The 26,125-nt window shown below is 36.3% G+C and overlaps 1 protein-coding gene across 1 annotated transcript in view; it reads right to left on the minus strand.

Moving 5' to 3' along the window:
* Window positions 1-15,368, minus strand: part of rspo1 (R-spondin 1) — a 30,238-nt gene extending 14,870 nt beyond the window's left edge. The window contains exons 1-3 of the mRNA XM_023329614.1: window positions 15,032-15,368; window positions 9,803-10,489; window positions 5,201-5,395 (exon numbers count right to left, since the gene is read on the minus strand). Coding sequence (XP_023185382.1) covers window positions 5,201-5,395; window positions 9,803-9,899 — 292 coding nt within the window. The 5' untranslated portion in view covers window positions 9,900-10,489; window positions 15,032-15,368. The remainder of the gene's footprint in view (window positions 1-5,200; window positions 5,396-9,802; window positions 10,490-15,031) is intronic.
* Window positions 15,369-26,125: the final 10,757 nt, after the last annotated feature.

Below are 26,125 nucleotides of genomic sequence, written 5' to 3' on the forward strand. Positions count from 1 at the left end.
AACGCAAAAGTTTTGCGAGGGAACGCAAAAGTTTTGCGAGGTAACGCAAAAGGTTTTGCGAGGGAACGCAAACGTTTTGCGAGGTAACGCAAAAGGTTTTGCGAGGGAACGCAAACGTTTTGCGAGGTAACGCAAAAGTATTGCGAGGTAACGCAAAAGTATTGCGAGGTAACGCAAAAGAAAAAAAAATCCCCATGTCCCCTAGAGGGCTCCGTACAAAGCTAACCCTTCGACGAAGAAGATGGCGAAAAGAAAAAAAGACAAGGAGACATGTCTTTGTCGGCAAGAACTGTTCATGATCGCACCATCATGATGGGAAACCAAGTGGAGGAAACGCAGGTGAAGGACAGAAATGCAGCGCCGTTCTTTTCCCTGGCTTTGGATGAATCAACAGACGCAAGCCATTTGTCACAGTTCAGTGTGATTGCAAGATATCCTGCTGGTGCCACACTGCGCGAAGAAAGTCTTGCTGTTCTGCCAATAAAAGGGTCCACAAGAGGTGAGGATTTATTCAAGTCTTTCATGGCGTTCGCTCAAGAAAAAAAATCTACCTATGGATAAGCTTCTCTCGGTGTGTACTGATGGTGCTCCATGTATGGTGGGGAAAAACAAAGGATTTGTGGCGCTTCTGTATTGACCATGTTTGGATCTACGTGTGCATGTGAGCAGTCATTCTCACATCTTAACAACATCAAGTCCAACCTACGGTCACGTTTAACGGATGAAAGCCTCAAAGCTTGCATGAAGCTTAACCTTACCAAGTACCAACCAGACTACAAAGCCATCAGCAAATCCATGCAGCACCAGAAGTCGCATTAATGGTGAGTATTATAACAACATTGTTTAAAAGAATAAATTCAGAGGCTTATACTCACATTTAGTTGAATTCAGTCGTAAAATATATTATATGGCTCTCACTGAAATAAATTTCCAAATATTTTTGCTTTCATGGCTCTCTGGGTCAAAACGGTTCCGACCCCTGCATTACAGGCTGACATGCTAATGTTAGCATGGGCTCATGGGTAAAACATTAGCTAAAACTGCCATGCCTTTTACTTGAGAGCCTTTAATGTTTTTGTCCATGATAAGAGATCTGACTAATAATTGCCTGTCTTTCAACTGCAGCCCCTTAGCATGTTTGTAAGCATAAACCCAGCCTGCTAAATGTTCATGTAGCATTAATTTTTAGTCGACCATGCGGGGTGTAATGTGGCATTCAGGAACAATTCGATTCTTTTTTTTAACGGCTCTATGCCGTGAACGGGAGGACTCAAGTCTCAGTTAGTGAGAATATAATTACTACAAATAGTAATATTAATAGTAAGACTATTAACAATTGATACTTATACTTGAGTAGAATGAGTTTGCATAAGAAATAGACTTCAGTGATTTGAAACATTAGATTCTTAGACTTCTGCAACATATGAGCAAATGTTTATGCAAATCTGAGCATAATTGCTCAGCATTTTCTACATATCACTATTTACATCATTAATAGGTATTTTATTTGAAAGTTGTTTATGTATTTGTATTTTTAAAAATGTGTGTTTACTGTGCCATCCCAATATAAGCTAAATTCCTCTGGAGCTGGGTTTGATTGTCACTGTTTTTGCAGAGTTCACCAGAGTGGAGGGTGGGATCTCCTGTGCTGCATTCAAGTCTGAAATGGAGTCCTTGACAACACACTTCCCATGATTCTTGTCCAGGTTGAATAAAGGTTGAGCATTCTGAATGATTTTGTTTAAGGTGAAGAAAATTCTGCAAGTTTTTAATTTATATCTTGTTCAGTTGGACGCGCACACATGCACATGACTCCTCCTCACATCTTCTCAATAAATTTCAAAACCAGCCAGTTTGGTGGTGTGTTAAAGGGACATTGAGTCATATTGTTAGGGGGGAATTTGTCTTGATGATATTTGGGTGATTGAGACTGGAAGAAACACAGTTAGCTGTTGAAATAATGAATGATTGAGCAACAGTCTGTGGCATTAATATAATAATCAGCTGATAGCAGGTTGGAAAATTGCTGTTGCTCCTTTAACTGTACAACCATCAAAATTCTAATCTAGTCTTAGTCAGGCAATAAATAAGGGTGAATAATTATTTTATGCCACTTATTGTGAAAAAATGTGATTTAGTTTCTTCAGAATATGCTTGTCCTTACTTTTATAGTTTTTCCTACTTGTAGACCAAAAATGTTGCCATGAGGACTGCTATCCTTCGATGTCTCTCAGTTTTACTCGAGGATGATGAAAGAATTCTACAATGTCTCTGGTATGTATTACTATTTTGTTTGTCAGAGGTGGTGAAAAAAAATCAAAACTTCACCTCATTCTTTTTTTAATTTGTACTTTTCTTATTATTCACAGAATTCAGATGCCATGGCAGACTACATCTAGGTTCCTGTGGGGTTATTGACTGTTATGTTATGCTAAGTATACAATTTTGTTAAAATAAAATGTTGAATTTTGTGAACTTAAAATCTTTTGTTGTGGTTACTTAATTTATTTAAGGCAATTGGTTTCCTAGATTCTGCTAAGTAAACTGTACTGTTCATGTAAATTGGACTAACTTGATGTAGTTGAGTTAAGAAGAGGATAATTTACTTGCTACTTCACTTAACTAAGTTAAATTAACTTGACACAATTAAGTTCATACAACAAGGTCTTAAGTACACTGAACAAGTATATGTTAAAACAAAACGTAAGAATAGTAGTTAAACTTACTCGCATTTTGCAATCGGTTTCCAAAATTTTTTTAAGGAAAGTCAACTTGTCAAAGTTTAGAGTGTATTGTCAAGCCTTGACAGCTAAATTTGGCATAAACAATCATTTTAGCGTGATAATTTAAGATTAATGTTGCTAATGTTACATTTAAAGATGACATGTAAAAAGCCAGATGATTGGATAATAACCCCAGTTTACCACTAAGTGCCTCTGAAAAGAATGTAAAGAATAAATTTAACCATTTGAGCTACAAAATAGAAACAAAACAACAAAAAGAATGTGTTCTTTGGAGTATTGTTTTGTCTGCAAACCATTATGCCATTACATTAACTTGTTTATCAAATATAATCTAACTTGATGTGTAAAATATAGTCTTATTATTCATATGGAGGCAAAATCCACCGACATAAAAGTAGCTCAAAGTAGTATTTATCTCATTCTTTTATGATTTAACATGCATAATTAGGAAACCAGCTTCACTTTTGGTTTTACTCATAATCCAAACCAGCCACTGTATATGACTGCATATTATTCAAAGCATTGCTATAGCGAGAACACAACAAACATCCTGGCCTGACATCAAACCTGCAGATCAGAGCCAGCTAAAAAGCAGACAAATACTGCAAAACAAACTCTTAAAAGTCTTTTCATTGGGATTTTTAGTCCAATGCTTATTTCTACCCACACATTTGTGAAAACAAACATCAGACAAAGCTCCTGGCACTCTTCACCTAAAAGCACTGGAGCTGATGCCATGAGAGGAAAAAAAAAAGAAGTTTATCAAGTAGTGAGAGTGCAGCTGCCCTTTTAACCACCCTGTAAATGAGCAGAGGAGTATTTAAATCCTTACGTTCCTGCAGCTTTGCACATTTATAGCTGTAATATGTATTTATGCCAGTATTTTCAACTGGAAAAGCAGCAATATAAAAGCAATTTCACAATCAATTGTTTAACTGTTCTTACTGTGCATTGCCTTTGTGTAACACGTTATCACGGAACATCTTGCTCGGTCACAAATATTTGTCATTACAAACGTGACTAATACTGAAAAATTGCAGCACCCTCCAGACTATTTTAAAGTATGTTTGAAAAGTCTAGATGCTTAGCCTTATTTTGTTGGATTAAAGCTTTTAACTTCAATTAATAATTGCTGAGTTTAAGCGCATTACGTTTTTTCCATTCCTTGTAAAGGGACAACAGCCTTACTATAAATAACTACTTTATTGCAGTAACATAACTCACTACAAAGGTTAGGAAAATCCAACTCTAAATTGAGCTACTGTTACTCACAAGGAAAATGACTGTTTACCAGCAATAGTGGTGCCTCAAATGTTGTCTTTTTATGATTCCTATAAAGTTTATGTAATTACAGTATATCTGAAACATGACCTTTTTTTTCTTCAGGTTGACCTAACCTAAGGATTTGAATTACTAGTTAAAAGTTCTTAACCGGTAATCCATAGATATAGCTCTATTTATCTTTAAATTTTCAAAATGAAAAAGTAGAAAACAAAATGCACATTACCACAGTCAGAGCAATAGTTAAACTGGAACTATGACAAACAAGGTTGGATGAGGTCACCCACCCAGACAGGGTTTAAGGAGTTAAAAAAAACCAAAAAAACATCTTTACAGTTTAATGTTAGCAAAGTGGGGCGCTACATGTATGTGACAGCCTTTATAAGCTACCGTATCTACATCCCAAATGGTTGTTTGGGAGGCATGCCAGAGGAAAGCCCTTTCTGTCCGTCACACATGTGGAGTCTGCTAAAATTTCTATTGAACCATATCGTTTGGTCAGGTAAGACTAATGTTCTCAGCAACAAACACTCCAGGTGGACTTGGAGTAAAAATATGAACTTAGAAAAAAATATGACAATGTGACAAAAGCACTTTATACTGTGGCTGTAGGCTTCTTTCCAAAATTAAAACTGGATGAGGGTTCAGGTTTGTCTTGCTGCAATGTACAGTAAAGATGGTAGTTATGGAGAAAATACATCTGCTACATCTTGCATCTTATAGTAAGAACAAAATATTTTATTTTCTTTGAACATATCTTTGTCTAGGTGGTGCTTATATGTGGACTGCATAATATAAATGAAACTGGGAACATAAAACTAAAGAAAGAGAATCAAAATAAGCATTTCCCTTCTATGTCTGCCTAAGCTATTCAAAATAAATGAATATAGTTTCTATTAAGACATCTGCAGACGCAACTTAGCCAAAACCTGCGCGGAAATCTTGTATAAACCACTAAATGCCCACATAAGCAGGATATGACGAGTCAATAGTACGCACATCTTCCAGAGGTCTAATTTGAGAATAATCGAGTATGCTGAAACCTTCATGACTATGCAGGATTGTATAGGGATATCAACAAATTTACTATGCCCACTCATGTCCTGTTTAGGTTCATCTGGCTCTTTTCGGGGGAGCTTCTTTTCATGTTTTCTAATGTTGAAAGTATTACTCACGTGTGCATCGGTTGTTGCCTTCTGGATTCCGCATGCCAAAGTATCCCACAGGACATGAGGGGAGGCACACTCCTATCTGACGGATGTCATTGCGCTCCAGGAAGATGAAGAGCTTTGGATTGCATTTAATGCAGCCATTATACTCAGAGCATCGGTCACAGCCTTTTGGGCAGGATGGTGGTCCCTCTGTGCTAACTGTGGAAACATGAGAATAAACAAAGAAGAAGGAACAGGCATAATGAGCCTACAGACAGTAAAAAATATGGTCCACATTGGGTTGATGAGACCAGGGAGCTTCTGTGTTTCTGTTTTTGACTCCCCCGATTGTTATCACAATGCCAGCATTATTACAGTCCACAGGATTAAAGTTGTGTATTTTTCACAGTTTATTTGGGTCAAAAAACATCAAATGATGGAAAACAAAGAAGAGGCGAGGACTCTGTTCAAATTTTAAACAACTGAATCTGAATTTATCCAATCACTAATGTTTGGGCATGATGCACATGATGACCATAATGCACCAGCACCAGGAAGGTATGGAGCTTGACGGAAATTTTCTGCGCTGTAAACAAAGATCCCCAACTACAAAGAGAAAGTGCCGAACCGAATGGCATTTTTGTCAGCAATAAAATGTCTTAAACATTCCTCTTGCTCCGACTTTTATTGCTCAATATTTGAAAGAGTGACCAACACACTTGGAGTGAACGAATGACTTCTTTCACTTCCTCCACTGTCATTGCCAAACTATAACCATTAGTAGACTACAGTTCTAAAGCAAAACAGAAAATCAATGTCATCATCCACATGCAGCTCAGTTGTTTTGCTGCAGCTTAAAAGGAAATTACTTAAATAATCTCCTGTAAATGAATATGTTAAGAGAAATGTGAAATTTAAAAAAGCAAACAAAATAAAAGCTATGCAAATGGGAATATTCAAAAGAAAACTGATTAGCTGCCTCAGGCTGACTGTGATTTTATCAGATGTATGTGCACACAAATCCAGGTTGTTGTTGTTTTTTTTTTTTTGCAGCTTGATTGAAAACAAATTAAAAGCTGATGTTTTATAATCTACACACTATGTCTAAAGTAAATTTGACTGATTTTGCAGATAAGTCAGGATTGTAGCTTTGAAGAGGAGTCCAGAATCTAAATAAATATTGACTAAATATCTAATCACATTTGTTTAAGCTGCTACTATTTGTTTATTTCAAGATTGGATTGATGGAGAGCACAAAAAGATTTTACTGTGGGAAAACAAACCAAAATTGTGACTACCAGTCCACTAAGTAAAATCTAGAGTTTGTCAACAAACATTTCTGATTGATGGGTAAATGGTTTAGAAAAGTAAAAAAAATACAACAAGTGTAAACATACTAATTTAACAAAAGCCCAAAATTGCCAGGAAACAAACCCTATTTAAAGACGCAACACATACTTTCTTCATCCCATGCTACATCATGACTCATATCCCTCAATCCAAAACAACAAAAAACAGAAGACAACGTACACAGAAGCAGTAACCTAAATCATTTCTAGGAAATGTGTGTGCATATCCTTTACTAGCACTGTTCTTGGGTAAAAAAAAAAAAAACAGTCATCTGAGTTGATTTACTGTGCTGTTCTCTATCAGCTCAACGGTCATTTGTACAGCAATCAATCTGCTGCGCTGCCTCCTAGAGATAAAGAGGGAAGTCCAAACCAGCTAAAAGGTTTCTTCCAGGAACAGATTTCTCCATGGCTGAAGAATGGTAAGCAGCAGTGAGCAGTAAAAGTTCTAGTTAGTCTCTGTTACAAATTGTGCTATCGGTAAAAACTGTCTTTCTGATGTGAGATCATGGAAAATAAGCCGTTCTAGATATCAAGGAAGACGATTGTATACCTCCACAAGTCTGGTTCATTCTTGTGGTACAACTTTCAAATGCCTGGAGGAGTGAAATTCATTCGACTAGACAATTATATGCAAGTAAAAACATCAAGGGGATTTCCAACCATGATAGTTGAGGAAAGAGGAGGCATTCGAGAGATGATCATGGTTTGGTGTTAAATTTGTCAAATGTCTGAATGGGGCGTCTTTTTTTAAAAACAACCTTTTCGTTTTATTAAGCATAATATTGTGTGTGACCTTAGAACGTTAAATAACATCCGCATTCCTTTAAAGGTGGCTTTAGTTTTTGTGGTCTACGAACACCACAACAAAAGCAGTAGAAGTTAATTGGTAAGAGTCGTTATTCACAACAAAACTGATACAGGACCACACTCAGGACACTAATTGTGTGTAGTCCTGTACTGACATGGTATGAAAGGTCACTCAGCAAGCAAGACGTCACTACCCTGAAAGCACATTTTTTTACATGTTTTGAGAATAATGGGGAGGCTCTCTCATAACATAACATAAATAAAGCCTCAGGATGGCAGCATCATCTTTTCACCTCACAAAATAGATTGCATTGTGAGAATTAGTAATGCTCATTACATACGGGACAAGGTATAAACGATAGACGTTTGGCCTATGATAGAGATTTGTATTCTACCAGCTAACCGCAGTAATACTTGTTGATGATGTAATCGGCTGGCATCAAAACAGAGCAAGTTGGAAGCAGCAAGGGAGGAGCTCTCTAAAAGGCAGGTGGAAAAACATCAATTTTCTGGACCTGGTTCGAGTTCAAACTAAACTCAATTAATCTAAAAGGTTTAGCATGTTAACAATACGTAATGCACATTGATCACATTACCTATTTTGACCTAAAAGCCTCTCTCCTGTGGAGGGCTATCTAGTTTGTAGCAGCATGGTCTTGTGCTTGTAATACACAGTCACAAACGAGTGAAAAGAAGAGTGAGGAGCATCAGACTGGTGTGCTCAACGTTTGGACAAAACCAAGATATTGTGTTGCCTACTTATTGCAATGATGAATTACCCTTCCACTGGAGCACAATCAGTTTATAGTCAACATTTCTAAATTACATTTGAAAGAAAATGGCTTCTTCAGCCATCCTGAATATAAAAACATGAAAAACTGAGATGCTTGGTTTGAGACAATAAAAGATTTTCTTTAACATTTTAAAGCTTACAATAGAATTTTTAAAAAATACACTAATTGAGTGAAATATATGCTTTTTTTTTCATTTTATAAGTTTTATACCAAACACATGTTGTGACATTTATCATTAGCGCCACCCATCACAATTGATATCAGGATATGAATTTTGTGCCATATCACACATCCCTAATGGGAATATTGAAGAAACATCTCAATTCCTCAGGCATGGGTTTCATTTGTCTCTGTCAAATGAAAAGTGACACAAAGCATGCCATCAAATTAGTTACAAATTGACTTAAAGACAACAAAGAATGTTTTAGAGAGGTCACAAAGGAAGTCTGTATATTAGATCAAGGTGTCCTACAAATCTAACTTAGTTACGGCAGTTATGTCTACATTATTCAGTCAAACTTCCAGCAAACTTACAAGAAGAATGTTGAAGAATAAAACGTCGATGTTCAACACTCAGTCATACAGTTTAAAAGGTACATTTTGAATTTAAAGATTATAAAGCATTCTCTTCCCAATTAAATGTGAGACGGTGAGGGAAAATAAATTAAATGCCCCAAGAAAAAAAATCTGGATTCAACCATAGTTCACATGTGAGATGGAATGTTTTAAGCAGTTTTTTTCAAGAAATGTTCCTGATAATGTTCTTTTTGTTTTAGTTTGATCCTTGAATTCAACTAGGGCTAAACAACTTTAAAAGCAAGATTTCTCTTCTGCTGAAGAAGCCAAATCTGGTCACTTTGAAGATAAATATCTTAAGATGAGACGTGTAAATCAAAAACATTTCCCATATTTTGAGAGGGAAACCTTGAACTGGCTGCGCCACTCTGGAGGGAACCTCCTGAGTATTATTAGTTGCTCCATATCTTCTGTTTTCATCACATTGCCACAAGATTAATTCTGACTTTCCCTCCCAGTTTGCGTGCTTATATTAGCACCACATCTGTTACTGGGGTCGGTCTTGGTATTATATGTATTCTTGCTTTGAGGAGTCGGGCGAGCTTGGCATCCACTGAAAGCTTCTTGTGTGTAAAGGAAGAATTATTTCAAAGCTGACAGAAACACCAGCGCAGAGAGATATGCTGCAAGTCGATCCGGGCGCCCCGTCTTTGTAGTTGCGTGAGGTCAGAAAAATGCTTACAATAATACTGGCTGCCTGGTCCAAGAGAGAGCTTAGAGCTGTCAGGTACTCACTCTGTTATGTGCCCACACAGCCAGACACAAAATGAGCAATGGCTTTGTGAGGGAATCCATCAAAAAAACCTTTTATAAACAACTTTAATACCCATAAAAGTTTTACATAAACTGAGAGGGGCATAATCTTAAAAGAGCCAGAAAGATGATCCATTCCGGGGGACACTCTGAACCCAACATAACCCGCCTTGGAAAAACAAATAAGAGTCAAGGGAAAATAAACAAAATGCTATCGTTACTTTGCTCGTTAAATGTTTATAAGATGTCCACCGCAGTAAGTCAGACCACAGAAATGAAAAGAAGCACTGGTGCAGTGGAAGGAGACGGAAACCAGTAAAACAAACTAAAGCGTTACAACTTACCCCGTCTCTGCCTTCTCGCCTTGGAGAGCTTGAGAACGTCACTGTGACCCATGGAGCTGAGAATAATCATTGCCAGCGCCACCAATCCCAGCTGCATAGTCCCTGCTGCCTTCTAGGCTGTGCAAGGCCCCCCCCTTGCAACCAGATGGATCAGGTAGGGGGGGGGGTTCCCCCTTCCTCTTTGGGGCAGGTGGATCCCTCTGCTGCAGGTACTGATGGACCCTCTTCTCAACACGCAGTGCTGCTCTCCTTCCTCTCCTTCTGTTTGCCTCTCCCTCCCCAGGTCTCTCTCTGAATCGTTCACTCTACTGCCTGATTTATCCACAAGTCGGAGATGTAAAATGTGACGCTGCAATTACACGTCCGGGCAAGTACGAGGCAAAACAAGTCATCATGTCAGAGGTGGCGTAAACAAACGGAGGCGGCGGGAAGCGAAAAGGGTTAGAGCAGGGGTTGAGGAGGAGGCGTGGTGGAGTGCTTGTGGGTCAACCCATGAAGTTTATGAGGAGCTTTAAAAAAGCTTAAAGCCTCCTGCTGGAGCCAGATTTGCTGTCGTTTAAGTATGCGTGCTGCTTTGGAGATGGCGGCAAATAATGGTGTGCAAGCTGACAAAAGACGGATACAGGTTTTTCTTCCGATGTCTGGTTGCACTTTTGTTTGATCCGGTGCCTAATGAGCAAAAAAGAACTAGAGAAGAAAAAAAAAACTAAATTAGAATGGATTTTATGTGGAAAATACAGACACAGCAAATCACAGAAAGAATACTGACATTTTCACGTTTTTGAAAACTTTTTTTGTATCTTCTGGGATTTCTAAATACATTGCCTTTTCACAATGTCTTGCAAAGTTATCATACCCCTTGAACTTTTTCACATTTTGTCACAAACTTCATCAAGTATAATTGTTCTGTTTTTTGGTGAATCAAGTCAAAGTAGTTGATTATTGTAGGGTGAAAAACAAGTTATATACGGTTTTGATTTTAGATTTTCTTTTCCCCAGAAAACTGCTTCAGTTTTGCAAAGAGAGGATGCAACAAACAAATGGAAGAAGATGTTCTGGCTAGTTGGGACCAAAATATAACTTTTTGCCCTAGATGCAAAATAACCTGTGTCACGTAAATCAAAGTCTTTAACACATCACAGTAAAACCTGGAGGAAACAGGAAAGGTGTTCAGACTAAATAGAGCAGAAAACTTTTTTGAGGTTATAAAAGACTTTAGAGAAATTTATTTTCTGAACATATAAAACTAAATCTACGGCTTAGAGCATAGAATGGCCCAGTAAAAGTTCAAATCTATATAATTTGAGCCTTAAGCGCTTTTGAAAAAAATAGTCAAAAATAATTAGGGTGCTAAATACAAATCCCACAATTTTCACACTTTTATTTATAAAATCTTTAAAAAACAATGTAACTTCACTGTTAAGCAATATTTTCGCTTAGGTCTGTTACATAAAATCCCAGTTAAATGCATTAAAGGTTGTGAATATGACATGACAAAATATGAAAAATGTTCAAAAGTTTTGATTACTTTTGCCAATCGCAAGAATATATACGAAAACCCTCGAAGCTGCCAGCAAGAACAGCTAAAGTGCTCTCATTGGCACATTTTTTTTCTTTTTAATCAACAACAAAGGAGTCTTGTAAATGACAAACTGAATTATTTTCAGAGATTTATTGGCTACTTATTGGATGATGTAAATCTTACCTAAATTTTTTAATAGAAACTCTCAAGAAGTTAACGGAGCAGGCCAAAAAATATCCCTTAGCTTCCCTCCTTATAAAATACGAAAGTGCTTTGAACCCCATTACTGTTTTTGCAAGGCTAAGGCAAGGCAACAAATACAGTTTTCCACATCTTTGTCAATCAAAACAACAAACTTAAAGGTATTTTATGTGGACATAATATACCAAAGTAGTGGATAACTGTTAAGTGAAAGAGAAGTGTTACTTTGCCAAACACTAGGTCTTTTAATAAAAATCTAGAGTGTGTTGTACATTTGTACTCAGTCTTCCTTACATTAAAAAATTCAATGTTGTCAGTTGCTTTTAGAAGTTGCCTAATTGCTAAAAAGACTTCACCCCTGTGACATTTCATCTCAGTATAAATTAGGAATGAATATATAAATTCAGCTGTTCTGTAGTGGCGTAATAGGTTTTGTCGCAGAAAAACTAGAAAGAAACAGCAATGAGAAGATCAAGGAACACAACAAACGTGCCAGAAACAAACTTATAGGGAAGTTTAAGTCAGAACAACATCCCAAGATTTGTACACATCAGCTGGTGCTGTTCAATCCATCATCTGATAGACAAGAGGCAATAGCAACTTCAAATGTGCTAAAATAGGAATATTCATTTAAAGTCATAGCTGCACAATGACAGAATGAATCGCAGACACAGCCAAAAGGCCTGCAGTAACTCCAGAGGAGCTGCGAGGATCCTGAACTCAGATGTGACAGTCTAGGGCAAAAACAGCTAATAGTTGTGCACCCCACAAATATGACTTTTGGGAAAAGTAGTTAGTACTACTTTTCCCCCCATTTTGAAAGAAACCCATAAAAGTCTCCTCAAATAAGCCAAATGCCGTGTCTGAGTCACACGGAAGAAGGTGCACACAATACTCTTGCAAAGTATTGTGTGTGCATCTTTATATTTTCTGGTACAGATACATGAGAGTTGTTTCAATCTCCTGTGATGTAAATGTTAGCAAATGGCCACAAATGAGGCAATATTTATGTTCAGTCCTAAAAAAATATAAATATTTTTGACTCATTTTTGCAGAGGAAAAAAGGTTTATATCATTTTCTTCTGACTCAGTTAACTAGTGACACTAAATCCTAAACAGATGCAACAAAGATGTGCAATTTGGCTCCAGACTGCGTTCAGAGTGGTGTGGTGCTTACTCATAAACTTTAAGATGACTGGCTAAATGAAACAATCCATCATGCAACAGGGAAACCTAATCCCACAAATGCTTTGCGTTCACAACACCTTAAGCTGCATTTGGCCCCGGATCAATAACTCAGGCTTGTTTATCTTCAGGAAATTCACTGTCATCTCTTGGAGGAGCAACACAAACATCAGAACCTCAAAAGGCTTTTGTCATATTTGGTGCTGAGATCTTTTTTTAAGATAGTGTCATGTGCCGCCTGTATTTACAGCTCCCGTGTGAAGAGGACACACAGAACATGTTCGTATCTGAGCAATGGGCGGTCCTCCCTCGCAGCTCAATAAAGAAAAATAGGACCATATTTGGCCGCTGAGCTGCTTGTGGGTCTGAATCACGCTGAGGACAATACCATTTGGTGCGTCTAAACATTCCAGCAGGCAATATTGCATTTCTAGCTCATGTATAAATTAAAAATATTTTTTGAATTCCAAGCATTCCTAAGGCCAAAATGTCATGAGAATACGCATTACTATTACTGTTATTCAAATTATATGTATATATATAATTTAAGTATGTACATACATATGCATACTCCAGTGGAAGGCAAGGTTAGGCAAATTGTATCATTGATAATTATCAAAAAATAAAATTATTCATATTCAAAGTTTGTTTTACACTTTTTTTCCCCAGCAAGCATATAACAAATGTACAATTTTCATTGCTGCCACTTTGATTCTTGTGCAAATTGTGATTCAAGTAACCGGAAACTCAGCATTTGGATGAGTCAGAGTGAAATTTTCCAGAACTCACTCACTCAAACTACAGGCCAGAAATGATTTTATAATCCTGAACTTTAACACTTCCGATATTACTCAAAGGCTGAAATCATTTCTGAGCACAGTGATCCAAAGTATATTTATCATTTACTATAAAATATTATTCATTTTAGTGTTTCATTACAAACATTTGTTTCCCAATGCAAATGTGGTTTTCTGTAAGCTGTTAAAAGTTCTCTACACCTTTGCTCCCTCTTCCATTATACTTTGTCTTTCCTCTCCCAGAGCCCAGACAGCTCATTAAAAAATCAGGAGATTAAATTGCCTCCTTTGTAAGCCCTAAGTTTGATGTATCAATTATTCAGACGCCGAAAAGGAGCTGCCACTCTGGGAATTTATTGAACCCAGAGAAGGTGCCACAACTCTGAGCGCAGAGTTGCAAATGTCTGTGGATGAACTGTGTGCCTGTAATTCAACCTACTGGCATATAGGAGTGCTGAACAAATCGTCTATCCATAATACGTGTGTCAGATTACTTCTGGAACATGATAGTATAAAAGGAAAAATCACAGAAAACAAAGCAAATGTTATATTTTTTTAAGTTTTCAAAGAAAGCTTCAAAATTATTAAAAGATCAATATTTTTTCTGAGAGGTGATGCTCTCAGAAGTAATACTTTTTTTACAGCAAGATTTTCACAAACCTCATTAAAGAAAAAGCATAGGTTGTTTTTGACAAAGAAACCTGTAAAATCTACACCTTTTTATAATTCTTTATTGCATTTATTATTTTTATTTTATTTTTTTTTATCCAAATCACTATAAGCAGTCCAGACCATTTGCAGTGTGGACAGCTACATACTGGGTTACTCCAGGAGTATCTGCAGAAGCCATAATTGCGCTTGTCATGAGAGGTCAAAATTGGAGCAACTAACATAACTTATCAGACCAGGCAGCCAAGTGAAAGAATCCCTGCCCATGTTCTCTGAGTCGAACCCCCACATAACTCCTGAGGCGTGCAGAGCTCCAGCAGCCTTCGGGTTGATCCTGCACAGCTCAGATCATCGCAGGTCAACTTTCCCCTCCAGATGCTTGCACAACATGCCAGATTACAGTAAAGTGCATAAGACAGCTCTTTGAGTATAGGTTGAAAAAAAAAAAAAACACAACAACACAGATTTTATCGCTGCTGCTGGACACTGATAGTTTTGTTAAAAGCTCTGAAATGTCTTATACCATAAAATTCTACATAAATGTTGATTTGGTTTTACCTTGAAAGAACAAAAACAAATCTACACATTTTCATCCATTCATACCCAGTGTACTGGAAGAAGTAGTATTACACCAATCTATGGATATGTTTAAATTATGGCACGAAAGAAAACTAATATTAAAAAATTAGACGCACTGTAACTCAAACCTATTACTTCTACAATTAAAAATATTTCCAGTTAAATCGTTAATTGATAACGCAAAACTGATAGTCATAATAATAATAATTCGGTAAATTTAGTTACTTTACTTTTCAAGTTTAGATATATCCAATAACATAAAAGCCATAGACTCACCTGATTATGTTGTGTCTGAAGCTGATCCCTCTTTTAAGTTAAAATCCTTCACTTCTTTAGTCACAAAAGAGATCCTTTTTACCGGGAACTCATTCGCAGTTTTTTGCTCCTCTTGTCTTTTAAACAATTATATTACTACTCGATGCACACGACAATAAAATATGAATTCTATATTATTATTATTTTTTAAAAGGCACAAAAGCTACGCAGGCGCGCACAGTCCGCTGTAACAGGTCAGTCTGACTTTTGCTCCTTTCTCTCAGTCGCGACGCGCCGCTTTGTTCGGACTCTCCTGCGAGGTGCGCTTTTTAAACGCGCTTTCGGGCTCCAACTGCGTCCAACTCCTGAGAGTGGTTCCAAAGCTGTAGTATTAACTTATAACCTGCAGTCCCTGCCAGAGGGCACTGCAAGGCCCGCCCCTTGCATTCTCACAATGAGAGAATGAAAAACCTGCGCTTATTGACATGATGCTAAATAAATATCTGTTCCCGTGTTTAGTGTCATCTTGGAATATGTTTTTGTTTGGGTTTTTTGTGCGCGTGTTCGTATGTGTGTATGTGCGTGTGTGTGTGTGCGTGTGTGTGTGTGTGTGTGTGTGTGTGTGTGTGTGTGTGTGTGTGTGTGTGTGTGTGTGTGTGTGTGTGTGTGTGTGTGTGTGTGTGTGTGTGTGTGTGTGTGTGTGTGTGAACTCTGACATAAACCGACAATAAAACGAAACCATATGACGGAATGAAATACTATTGTGCACGTTGGCACCACTGGAAGCTAACGAATGAGCCTCTAGCATGTTGCTATCTTCATTCATTTATTTTTAATTGCCTGATTGTTAATTATTTGAGATGCATCAATCTAAGAAAATATAAATCACGAAAAATAAACGTGAGGTCCACATGAGCCAACTTTTTTTTATGATTATTTTCCTTGTTCCATATTTTTCTAGCTGCATTGAAAGCAGACATTCTTGACACATGCCATCTAAACACACTGATGTGATGAAGATTACAGGATACAGGCACAGAACAAACAAAAAGCCTCTGGTCCCATGGAGTACTTTTACATGGGAAAGAAAAACAAAAATGTAGACACCATGTTTTATATTGCATTGTCAAATGTCTCTGTCTGTGTTTGAAAAAAAAAATCAACAGACAGGTCACTTAATAACTCTGTCAATAATTACATTAAGGAAAGAAACACTACTAAACAGAATAACTAAGCGAGGAGACTTCCTAGGGGAACAATTGAACATTGTTAGTAATCTGTACTGAGTATATTTTCCTGACAACATCAATTAATCTTTCAGTGACTGTAATTAGAAAAAAAAGAAAGCTTAACACAGAAGTACTGAGCCATTGGTAAATATACAGTACACAGTAGACATAATTAAGAACACCAATGATATGTCCAAGAAAGAGACAGTGCCTAACAAAGAATCACTGGGCCAGGGGTATCTGTAGTCGAAAGAAAAAAAAAATTGAAAGAAAAATATCGCCTTTCTCGTAAATGAGAGAAAAAAGGCAGAAAAACAGCTTTTGTCAGTTTGCACAAAAAAACTGATGGAAGACAGCAGAACTGTCTCCATTGCCTTTTTCTCCTACAGGAGTCTATAAGCAACATTTCTTGGAAATTTACCACAGTAACATTGCGTTTTTCGGAAGGAGACATTTATCAACTGAATTTCAACAAGATAGGTCACTGGATAAACACACATATTTATTCTTCTGAAAGGCTTAGTGTGAGAACGGGTTTAGAGTGCCTCCTCTCTGTTTTTTCACCTAACGAAATGATAATCAGAGCCGTGATCTTGAAAGCAGGCTTAATCCTGTCTCTATGACGTCTAGTGATGCACTTGGATTCTTATGACGTAAGAAGAAGACCGGTGAATGGTGAAATTTAAACAAACCCATTCATTTTTTTAAACATTTCTCTAGTAAATACATTCTGACTCAGGTGTCAGATATTCGTAGAATTTGCTGTAGCCAAATCCTCTGTGGAATCCGTAAGGGTGAAAGAAGTATTCCAACTGTCTTGAGTTTTGAACGTGAATGACAATAAACACTCCTTAAACATCCTGCTATCATTTATTCTGCAGTCCTTTTTAAATCATCCCGACTGCTCATTATGTCATGAGTACATCCACTGACTGCCAAGAGATGGTCCAGGGGAGCCCTAAAACAGCCAGACAGTCATTTTGTATCAGCTGTAAAACGCTTATGCATGCAAATATTGCAAGGTCAACTTTATTAAGGTCATAATTCTTCTCACAGTCTAAAAGCCAAGGGTAGTTATGGACCATGTACCTTCAGGGTAGACTGCAAAGCAGCCAGTTTCAAGAGAGCCAAGGGGTTTAAATGATGACTAATGATAGGTTTATGACTACTACACTATGACTCCACAGAACAGGGAGAACTTTGGAAAATATTATAAAGATGGTGGTTACATCAATCAAATATAAACAAACATAGTTTTATTGTCCCAAAAATTATGAACCAGAGGAATAATATTTTAAAACCAATTATATTTATTGAATAGAGTGGTTTACAATACACACCAGACAGTTTTGAAAAGAGAAAGAGAGAGAGAAAAAAAAAGATTTGGATTTAATTTGCTTGCAGGGTGCAAATCTCACACGGGACTGTTTCTAAGTCAAACACCAAAACATTCGGATGTCCGGGAAGTCTTAATTTTTGGGTGGATGTGATGCAAAAAGAGTCTAATTTGTTTCTACTGGTTGCGTTGAAAGGCAGTGTTTGGACCATGATACATCCGGGTGTTTTGTTTTGTAAATGAAAAACTGAGATGCACCACACTGCAGATGTAAAGGATAAAAGAAAAATCTTGAGTTAATAGTGGAAGCAATGAAAGTGAGTCAGGACTGCTCTGTCTCTGAGTTTTCAGTCCACAGCTAGGTCAGTTAGAGAATCGTGATTTGTAATTGTTTGCTTCAATGTGTTAAACACCAACTAAACAAAAGAAAGCAGGTGTGTAGGATAAATTTATTTGCACTGATCATCAAGAATCTTTCTTGTGCAGACTTTTTGCAAACAGTGAAAATCAACTGTTGTGCATGCAATGAAAGAAGAAGAGGACAGAGCTTTTTCACTCCAGATAATTTTCACATTATGCAGCCAGTAAACATTTAACTTGTGCAAGAAGTAGTGGTGAGTGTACAATGTGGTGTTTAGTGAACACTGATGTCATTGCAGACATAACAAGTTTACTTTTTTTTCTCATAAGACTAAACAATGAAGTGATTTGACAGTGACTTGGATAGATCTGACTAAATTAATCATGAAACCCTTAGAGACAGATGCTTTCCAACATTGCAATGGAACATTTAGATTGCCACTCAGATTTTGATGATCTTACATCATGGGCAAGGATATAATAAACCCTTATTTAACTTGGGTTGCACAAATTTTTATTTAGCATAAGTTGTCTCTAGTCTACACAGGATCAAAAATATACATGCAGGCTCAACCACATAAAAAATTCTAACTAAAATTTAAATAAATGTCCCTTAGTAAGGTGACGAATTTTTGTAACGGTCATCATGGCCATACATATTGAGGTCAGGGTTATACTTGAAGATCAATGTATTTTGGATCATTCTTTTGCTAGGACATTCAATTTTGTTTTAACTCTTTTGCTGTTGATTTGAAGTTAAAACTTCTGCAGAAAGGAATTGGTTTGTCCATGTGGGCAACTGAAACTTTCTCTGCTTGACTGTGTTGATGTTGAACTATCAACATCTTCTCAGTCCATTTTCATGCAAAACTTTCTTCACTGAGAACAATGACTGGTGCTCCAGCCACTGATTCCTGTATAGTACTCAATAATTCTTTTTCAATTAGGTTCATATAGTTTAAACTCTCAGGCACAAATAAAATGTTCAAAGAGTACAATAATATAAAACAAAAGTGACAATCAGAAGACAGGCTGTTTTAATCGAATTGCTCGTGTGTGATGGCTGCTTCTGTTTTTCTAAATCTTAAAATCAGACAGACATCACCTGTCTTGTAATTTTTTTAGCACAAAGGAAATAGGTGGACATATTCTTATTTCGCCTCAGTATTGATTTCCTTTCAATAACATAAAACTTTTTTATAAACTAAGTTAGATGACCACATTACTGCAGTTGTGAAATCCAGATTTTTACAACTAAATGTTCTACCAAAGTAAAGTAATAACTTCCTTGGAAGAGACCTAGAAAAACATATTTTTATGACCTTCTGCCTGAACCATTTTAATCTCATTGCATCATTTCCAAACTTTTCATAAACCTGCTGCTTGTTTTATACTTGGTGTTAAAATTTCTATCCATTTCTAAGTTTGAATACATTTTCCTTAATATATATATATATATGTTTTTTTATCCACATTTAAACATCCATACTCAAAGTTCACAAAGTACACCTTTGTAGATTATTTTTTTTAATTTCCAATATCTGAATTAAAACATAAAAGTAACTGAGCCCTTTGCAGCAATTGTTCTAATTCTTTTAAATAGTTTTACCCAAGATTTTAAAATGTCTTCTTAAGAGTCATCTTTTTTCATGGTTTAAATTAGAGTAGCACAGTGAACTACCTGCAGTTGATGCATCATGATCGTTTTCTACTTTGATTTAATTTGTGATTCTGTTTGTTTGGCTAAACTGTAAGTCATTTTGGTCCACTTAATGTAAACAGCAGAAAGATGTCATAATCCTGGGATTGCTGTCTACCTCACTGTGTATGTTCACCTCTCCCTCTGTGCTGCTAAACTGTATATAGGCAGGGCTGCTCCTTCTGCCTTCTTTTCATTCATTTCTCCTTACGAGTTCATTAAGTCACAGGTGAAAAGGACCTGCACACCTCTCATAGTTGGCCATCACTGAGGTGGTAGCCTCTCCTCAGCTTTTGCTGTTTACGTAATATTTGCGGCTTGTGCTTGTTTTTTTTAACTCAGCCTTCCTTGGATTAAACTTCCCTCTGAGTCAGTTTTTCGTTGCAACTGTGACTGTCATTGTTAGCTTGTCCCTTTGATGTGAAGAAATATTTGGTTTTAGCAATAAAAGTTGGTGTGCAATTGCTGGTAGCCCTGGTTTTGTGCATTCCCCTTTTGTCTCCTACAACTTTTCAGTTTGGAGCATACACAGAGCTGAATCTTTAAACACTCTTCTTTTCACAATCTCCATGATCGCCCAAAGCCCTGTGTCCTCTCTAATGCTCTCATCTCTTCAACTCACCCCCCAATTTATTTATTTATTTATTTTTTTTGATTTAGTACAGTAAGATGGCAAAAGTTGATTTTCAAGTGTTTCAGTTGGTTTTGGAATATTTTTCTCTAAAAGACTCAGTGAAGATGTCATGCTACCTAACAAATTTTTCTTCCTTTGGAAGAAAAGGAGACTAACAGTGCATTCATTCATTCATTTTGCATATTTTCATTTCCTGCATAACACTTGATCAACCTGAGTGTTTGTCGCAGAAAATCTCACTCTCAATCTCATCTCACTAAAGCAAACAGTTCCAGCTTCAGATAAGGCAAAAATTATGCCATCCAAAGAAAAACTACATTTATTTTTAAAGTCCTTTGCGCAGCTTTTTGTTCATTGTGAATAACTGATGCCTCTTACTTATTCTCAATTCTACTTTTTAACATTTTATTCCAGCAAATTGCAGACATAATATTCCAACCATTTGTGCTAAGAGATGTTTAAATAATGTGCCTCTATAAAGCAGTTTCAGTATATAATCTCATTTAGGGCACATCTGTAAATTAATCATACCTTGCGTGGAAGAAACATGTGATGATATATGAGGATTACATGCATGCAAAGGCATTTAGTTCTTTTTTTTTTTTTACATATCTAAAGATGTAGATACTCATTATGCACCCTTTTAAAATGGAAATATCCAGAAATAGCTTCTTTAGTTGATTGTTTTAAGAGAATAGAGACGGAAACATTTTGCAGGAGATGCCAGCAATAGTCCAATCTGCATTCCTTCCATCCAATCTAGTATTTATCCAAGATTGCTTTAGCGTTTATGAGAAAGTGATAGATGAAATTAATGAATGTCCTTTGACTATTTTTGGATTTGGAATATTGGAGCCTTCATCATTCCTTTAGAGACAAAGTGTTTATACAATACATCTTTAAAATTATTACTGTCTCAGTCATATTTCTAAACCATATAAATATCTGCATTTAACATTTCTGAAGTTCACTTTTTGTGTATCTTCACAGCCGTGGCTTTAACAATGTTTCACATTTCTAACCTCAGTTCTAACGGTAATGTTACATCTGTAACAAAGGTACTGTATGTTTACTGGATAAGGGACGTTTTCATTTTTGAACCTGCAATACATTCATAGCCATCTGAGCAGATGTAAACATTGTGCACGCAGCTATTTATCAAGTCAAGACAATAACCCTAACCCTTTCTTTAACATCAACATTATGATTGAGAATATCTAAATAAAAGCCATCTTGTCAAGTGGACAGAAGATAGATGTATACCTCAGATGTTATGGGAAGCTTTTTCTTTGAAAGCCTTCCCACTGCTTGAAAATAATGATTGATCATACTTGAAACAGTGTGCCAGGAGAGTTATTCGCTGCCAACATGTGTTTGCCATATTGGTCCTCAAATGAGCAACCCTAAAGACGAGGAGAAAATCACCTTATGTCTGAGCACGAAAGCCATGTGGCTGCTCTGAAAGGATGTCAACAGTTTCCAGAAATTGAAAGGAATCAAATGTAGTATTTTTTTTAATCAGTTACAATATGTTGACATGGCTAAAACTGGTTTACCTCAGTCTTGCAATGTAAACTAATAACAGATAGGAGGAAAATAAAAAAAACAAGATAGAGTAATCATTAAATGTAAACTAATAAAAGATAGGAGGGAAAAAATAAGCAAGATAGAGTAATCATTTATAGTACTTTCCAAAACTAATGAGATTAGTTTTTTTTTATATATATACAATTAAAATTGTGAAAAGTGTGACTTGTATATGAATTCAGAACCATTCAATGTTTTACCCCTAAAATCCAAAGCAACCAGTCACCCTCGCAATTGATAATCTAGTCGTGGGTCATTTCTAAGCATTTCCATAGCTGTACTACAATGACCTTAGAGGTTAGTTATAGGTTATTCACTTGTTTAAAGTGAACAAGTAGCATAATGAAGATGAAGAAATACACTGGACAGGACAGGGATGAAGTTTGTAAAAAGAGATTGTGGGTGTTCACCTTCCATTGGGACATGAGCCAAAACATACAGCAAGAGTGTAATGTATTGTTTTATATCAGAGCAAATGTATGCCGTATAATTTCCTAGATTTAAATCCAGACTTAAATTCAACTGAAAATCTGTGTGAAAAGGTGAGAGTGTTGTTCGCCGATGTACTCCTTCCAATGTCAATGAACTTGAGTTATTTTGTAAAGAACACTTGGCAAAAAATTTTGTTGCAACAAGTACAAAGCTGGCAAAGTCATATCCCAAATGAAATGTAAATGTAGCTGCAGTGAACTGTGATTTTAATACCATTGACTCATGGCGGCAGAATGCACACACATGCCACACTTTTCAGATTTCTAGTATAAAAAACACATATCCTCCTCTTTCCACAGTGCACCTCATTGTATCAGTCAGTTATATAAAATCCCAACACATTCAAGTTCTATGGTTATAACAAGACAATACTGCACAATATAAAGGGTATTAATACTTTTGCAAGATATTGTAGTTATTTTCTACAACAGAAATTTTCTGCATTTTAAATTCCCCTTTGGAAGATCTTATTGGATGTGATGTTCCAAGACAATTTGAAGCAGGTGAGCTACATGTGCTTGAGTTTCAACAGACAGAAACAAAACTAAAATAAATAGTTTTATACTTATGCTTAAAGTTATCTGACCTTAAGTCATATGATGTTGATTATTGATGATATTAGTTGCATTTTAAAAGCATTAGGTAATGTTAAAGCTCATCTCTTGTCATAAGAATTGAAGTCATAAAATCAATCAGTCGGGGAGTAAGAGGCCCACAAATGTATGAGACAAATGACTTGTCTGCAACAGATGTCTGAAAGATCCAGATGTGAAATAAGATTTCATCAGTATATTGACTCACCTTCTTAAGATTATGTTCACATTTTTCAACTTACTAAGAACCAATACACAGACTGTATCACCTGAAAGTTGTTTATGAACTACAGTGATGTTCAGTAAATTGAAAAGAGATGACGCAAAAACATTAGAATTAAGCACAGGAATAAGCATGTAACATGCAAGCTTTTACAGGCAGAAGAAAGCTGAAGTGCTAGAGTGGGGGAAAAATATTCCCTCTTTTCACATTTTTCCACCAATTAGTTTGGAAACATTTAAAACTGATTCCTGGGTTGTTAAGTTTTAACTCTGCTTTAAGCTTTTGCTGTCTGTTGGGCCCATTTGAGTTCTAAAATACAAAATGTGAGTACAAAATCACGTGTTGGTTTGATTCATTTATGCAAGTTTTTGATGAGAGAATAACATTATAACATGATGTAACACTCAAAAAGTGGATTTTACATAAGACTGGCCATTTAACAGAGCAAAGTTAAAAAAAAACAACAAAGATCTGAATTTGGTCTCAAAGTTATGAATATGATTTTTACAACTTAAGACTATTAGCATTTCCAGGTCTTAACCAACTATTTGACCACATATTACCTTTTTTTTTGTTGAAACTAATCCATTCGAAAGGCAACGGATTGAAAAGAAAACCCTCACATCTGGGGAAAAACAGATTAAATGCCACTTTCACCTGTTTATCACTCCTCATATCTCATGATACTTAATTAATCACATTGATCAGCCTTTATTACTTTTCAGCAGAGGCGGTTCATGCAAGGCCTGGGTGGTTCCAACCTCTGGCTCCCCAATTACATAAGACAATGACAAAAAACTAAAACAACTTTGTTTAATTAAAAACCTTATTATATTTATCATATTGATCTGATAATATAATGTAATATGTAGATGGAAGGATGGGGACAAACACAAAAAGAATGACCAATTGCACAATAGTTAGCACCTGATCATCAGTTGAAAATAAAACTGTTATCATGCTGACCTGAACCCAAAGCCTTATTGCCCATGTCAAAAACCACCTTTAAAGAATGTGAGTTATGCCTATTATGAAAAATAATTCCAATGTATGACCGATTAATATTGTCCTCTGAAGATACCTGCAGACTGCATGCAAATTGTATTTCATGTCCTCAAAATAAGAAAATAATCATATGATTTGTGTTAATGTATCTCAGATTATTTCAAATATTTAATTTCCTTAAAGATAAAAAATTTGTTTTCCCTAAAAGCAGAGGTAGTTTAAGGTGAGCATGGGCATGAGCCTCAACCCCATAAATCTCCTCTGGGGATCTGGCCTGTGCACGCAAAGATGGCTTTCCTTTGCCAGAGAAACATAAAACAAGAGTTTGCTAAGATTTTGAACACAGCTGCTAAGAGAACAGCTAATCAGCTCTAATCATTTACTATACTGATCATAAAAACAGACAGACAGAATGACAAAAAGACATTCTGCCCTCCTGCAGTTGACGATAATTTCAATTGTATCGCCACCAATTGATTGACGACAAAGAATAACTGCTTTAGGTGTCTTTAAAGGAGCAGTATTATGTAAATATGACCTTTTTGGACTTTATATTGTGTGTTAATGTTATTTTCTCATCAAAAACATACCTGGAGTGTTGCTTTGATTCTTTTTTGCATGTTTGAGAACTTCTTGAAACTCCTGTAGCAGCCGTTCAGGCATACCGCTCAAGTCTCCAGTTTTGGCCATGAAACTACAGTATTTTACCTGTCTTTCCCACTGACCTCCCATATTATTATTTTCCTATAAATTTCCCACCATTAGGGTGAACAGAAAATGGATGGATGGATGAAAATAGTATCTCATGATGTGTGTTCTGGTATTTCTGTGTGTAAGCTTTGAAAGATCCAACTGCTTCAAAACCACCTGGACTTCATGAGCAGAAAAAAAATATCTGGGATCAGTTGAAACAAAAACAAAAACTACCAATAAGTACAAAGTGGTTGGATATGCAATGTGCACCAAACAGCTTAATAGACCTCAACGTCTAACAATGAATTAATTAACCGCTTCAGGGGCAGTTATTCCCTCTAATAAATTTACAGAATTTCAAATTGCAGGTATTGAGATATTGTGGAGACAGCCATTAATTTTGTTGGCAAGTCTTTTGTAGCATTGTTATATTGTATTGAAAGGGAAAATAATTAGGATTGATTGGAAGACTTTCTACTCACCATTTAGGAATGAATGGTTCAGATAATTTGTTAAACGGCTACCATCTGAACAACTGAACTTAAAGAATACTGACTGAAACAGAAGTAACATCAGTTTTCACTTATTCATGTGTAAAGGTAGGTATTATGTCTCTGCAGAGAAGTTAGAAATTTGTAGCACATAGCAAATAAAAACATGAATTGTATTACTGATGCACACAATGGTGCACAAAAAATAATAGGAACATGTTGATCAGGATTTTATGTCCTTGATACTTGTCTCAATCATTTAAGATTAGGCATATCTGAATCTTATTTTACCACTTCTAAGAATCAATTCCACATATGCTTAAAAATGCAGTAGCTCTAAAGTTTCACTATAAGTGACACATTAAATTGTATTAGTATGGTCTACATTAGCACTTAACTCACCAGTGTTATGGTAATGTGGAATATTAATCATCAGGAGTGTTGGTGCTTTCATGCAGAGCAGTTTACTGACATAGGCTAACTCAAGCATGCTTTTTCTGTTTTGATATGGATTCTTGATGACTTGGTGCAGGTCTGATTAATTGTATGTGGACAAAACTACAGAGTAAGTGCTTTTTAGTTGGATTTGACCATTATAAAATTTTACTACTAGTCTTTCAACTGTACTCTGAACATATCTCTCTCCTACACTTACAGCTGTCTGGGGACATGAGTACAGCACAAAAAGCAGATCACAGGACAAAGACAGCATAAAAGCAGCAATAACCATTGCAGCCTTTCTTTCACCATGAAAATCATTGTAAGATTGAAAA

This window comes from Xiphophorus maculatus, chromosome 3, assembly GCF_002775205.1.
Source record: "Xiphophorus maculatus strain JP 163 A chromosome 3, X_maculatus-5.0-male, whole genome shotgun sequence".
Classification (NCBI taxonomy): Eukaryota; Metazoa; Chordata; class Actinopteri; order Cyprinodontiformes; family Poeciliidae; genus Xiphophorus; species Xiphophorus maculatus.